The sequence below is a fragment of the Priapulus caudatus genome, unplaced genomic scaffold (genome assembly GCF_000485595.1).
Source record: "Priapulus caudatus unplaced genomic scaffold, Priapulus_caudatus-5.0.1 Scaffold43, whole genome shotgun sequence".
In the NCBI taxonomy this organism is placed as follows: Eukaryota; Metazoa; Priapulida; class Priapulimorpha; order Priapulimorphida; family Priapulidae; genus Priapulus; species Priapulus caudatus.
This window is the reverse complement of record NW_014577104.1, coordinates 454,242-457,860: the sequence shown is the minus strand read 5'-3', so window position 1 is coordinate 457,860 and position 3,619 is coordinate 454,242. Positions and strand designations below refer to the sequence as shown.

The window sequence follows — 3,619 nt, the reverse complement described above, 5'->3', positions numbered from 1 at the left end:
AGGATTGAAATGTACATTCCGATTTCGCCCGCCGGGGTCCAAACTCTTCGACGAATGATGGGGCTATAAGGCAGACCTCTTAAAGCAAATCCATGTTAACCCTCCTCTTGGTAGCGGGCGCTCAACAATTCTTAGCCTGCAGCACTTACTCTTCGCACGTCAGCGCGAAAGTACATTTCCATGTTCCTTTCAATAAAGTGTATGAAAAATCGGTAGTCAGCGCTGCAAACAAAAATTTTGCACTCGGACCGTACACCATGTCCTCAGAAATGTCTGATATCTGACGCTTTCCGCCCACTTGCCCTTTGACCTTGACTCCCCAATTTTCGCACTGGTGATGGTTTCCTGCCCCTCACACTTATTACACGAAATTAAGAGCATAGCGTCGAGCCGTTCAATTTGTGCGCAATTCCGTATTTTCATCCATACCTTAAGTTAATCGCGGGGAAATATTCCCCCCTCCGTTGACACATTCTTGATCTTTGACCCTTGACCCCAAAATTGTCACCCAAGGTTCCTTTTCACGAATCCCCCCCCCCCCCCCGACGTCCCAATATCGTGACCGGTACGTCGAGCGGTTAAGATTGTGCGCCAACAAATTCGAAGTGAAAGGCAAGTATCATTTAATAAAATAAACCAAAATCGCATGGGGGGGAGATAGTGAGCGTGTCCTAACAATGATGTGTACGCAACTGCGTATCTGCATATCTGCGCCTAACAAATGTGTCACTACACACGACTGAAATTGTACGTTCATAACCGTAGCGACAGACCCCAGATGAGCCCAGACGCTCTGCGGCTCTTGTTTCTCGACTTAGAGTAAGAATTGTTGTATATATAATACGGAATAATTAAATCTGCTGTGCAATTGTGTATATAAATATTGTTAGTGTACTTTAATAGTCGGTGATCTATCAGAAATCGTGTAAAAAAGTCTTATTTTGGCTTCCAGAAAGGGTCGTGTACGTCCTTATTTCAACATGTGTCTTACTACTATGACCCCTGTAAAGCATCGGACTCCTAAACCATTGATTCTGGGTTCGAATCCCACGACGGGAAATTATTTCTTTCTTTACTTTTGGACTGTTTAGTATGTACTTCTGCCGTATTCACCGTTAATTTCAAAATTTAAATTTTTTTACTACATTTAAAGGGATGGTTTACTCTAGGTTCTAGGGTTATTTTCAGCTAATTTAGGTTATAATTACGCTACATAAAAAGTTTCATTGTTTAATCACCATTAGAAATATTTTTTTTAAATGTTTTAAAACTAACCACTACAGTTTGATTACAACGATGGTGGCGCCACTCAAAGCGCACGATCTGATAAGTTGCGCAAAACCACTCCAGCCAAGGGCTACAGACCGAGGGTGTTTCTTATTTATTAATTTAAAAGCAAAAAGATTGTAATATCTTATAAACGACATATAGTTTCACTTATAATATGAATAAATTTGCCCCAAAATGAATTTAGGTGAATTAATGAAAAACGGTTAAATAGCATTTAGGTATAAATATAATTGCACTTTTGTGATTAGCCCTCGGTCTGTAACGTGCAAAATAAATTGTCAAATACGCAACTTTTTCGGGGTGGCAGCACGGTCGCGAGTGTCATGGCGCCGTTCAAATTTCGTAGCGTTGATGTGTAATTAATTATAACAATTAAATTAGGTATTTGGTAACAAATACGTGTGGGTATAGACGATTTGTTATACAGTAAGTACAGTTGTATGCAGTAGGCTAGAGGCTACTGTTCTTTTAAACGTTTAGTAAAAATCCAGAATAAATTATGGTAGATGATAATGATAGCGCAAACTGACGGGAACACGTCACGGAAGCCTAAGTAGGTTACATATCAAATATGATATTTTATATATAATTTTATTTTATTATTTTTAATGTTTTACTTTTTTATATTAATGTCTTTTATCTTTTGATTTCTTATTATTTTTTATTGTTTGGAATGGCATGGGATGGGATGGCATGGCATGCCATGGCATGGGATGCAGTGTGATGGGATGGGATGGCATGGGATGCGATGAGATGGGATGGCATAAGGGATATGGTATGGGATGGAATGGGATGCGGTGCAATGGGATGGCATGGCATGGAATGGGATGGATGAATGGATGCATGGATGGATTGATAGATAGTTAGATTTTTTTGGGTATTTTCCTTTCAACCAAGCGGTCACCAACTGAGTAACGCCACTGATTTCCCCGGGCAACGCCGGGTATCCCGCTAGTACATAAATAAGAAGGCAGTAGGCATTTTGAATTTTTGCGTGCCAACCATTTTATGTTTTCATTCGTTAATTAATGCTTATAATGTTGCTATGGTAACCTGGCCAGTTAAACCTGGCCAACTCACCAAGCCCCTATCAATACATAAATAAGAAGGCAGTAGGCATTTTGAATTTTTGCATTTTGCAGTTTTGCTTGTGAATCCATTTCTAAGATAAAATCAATGCACTAGATTTATATGTTATATATATTCTGCAAAATTCTTATCATGCTTTCAACTCCAATATCCATTTGAAAGCATGTAGACTGCAGTCATATTTTTTGGCATAGCACCCATTTAAAATTTGCACGAGGCCATTATTCTTCCTGCAATATTTTCGTTCCCTGCAATCACCATTACAAAACTGGAGAACCGAGTATATCTTCTCGTTTTATAAAAAATCAGATCTATCCAACCAGTTGTGTAGCATGCTAGCATCGCACACACTTTTACAAGTTACATGTGATTCTAACTAACTAAACTAGATTTAAACTAGTGGACTTGCTAGATACCAAACCTCAAACAAAATCTGGTATGTGAAAAAGTTCTTTTTTTGAATAAATATAGGAATAGAAATAATATCTACATCGTGGTTCCAGTACAAAGCATAATACTTTATTCTAATTTAATCGTAAACCTGATTAATTCTAAATTTAATTTATAATGAGATAAAGCAAACGCTTTGCAGTGTTATTACAGCCATGTGAAAACATGTCATTCTGTAGTCTGATAACTGCTGAAATTTATGTCTTCACGTTGATATATACCTTGTATTGTATAATCCCAGGAGTTTACGTTTTCCTTCCCCAGGGTGGCATCGCCTTCATCGTGCTGAAGGGAGCTATTAAGCTATACTTCAAGCAGCAGAACTACTACCGAAGATTAAACCGCTGCATCGTGGACTTTGATGAGGGCGTGGCATTGCGACAGCAGCAGCAGCAGCAGGAGGATGAGGATGAGGATGATGAAGCTGTGGAGTTGTTACAGGAGGTAGCGAGCGTCGGCGCGGGGGAATCTGAAGCCAGCATCTCCGTCTCGGAATCGGACGACAACGAGGCTGCGGCGTAATCAACGAGAACCGAGTGCGCAGCTCGTCAGGAACTGTCCACCTGCCCCCCCCCCCCGATTCCCCGGTCGGTGTGCAATTCCACTTCTTCTGCCAATTTATGTGAATGTTACATTCTTCCCCTGTCCTGCGCACCTATGTGTACCTGGGGACGTACACACCTATATACACCCTGGGACGTACACACCTGTATACACCCAGGGCCATCCACACCTATATACTCCCGGGGGACGTACACACCTGTGTACACCGGTGGACGTACACACCTGT

At 40.7% G+C, this 3,619-nt stretch overlaps 1 protein-coding gene across 1 annotated transcript in view; it reads left to right on the top strand.

Annotated features, from left to right (window-relative positions):
* LOC106820701 (E3 ubiquitin-protein ligase MARCH5-like) overlaps positions 1-3,613 on the top strand; it is a 16,757-nt gene extending 13,144 nt beyond the window's left edge. The window contains exon 6 of the mRNA XM_014825208.1: positions 3,094-3,613. Coding sequence (XP_014680694.1) covers positions 3,094-3,351 — 258 coding nt within the window. The 3' untranslated portion in view covers positions 3,352-3,613. The remainder of the gene's footprint in view (positions 1-3,093) is intronic.
* The last annotated feature ends 6 nt before the right edge of the window (positions 3,614-3,619 follow it).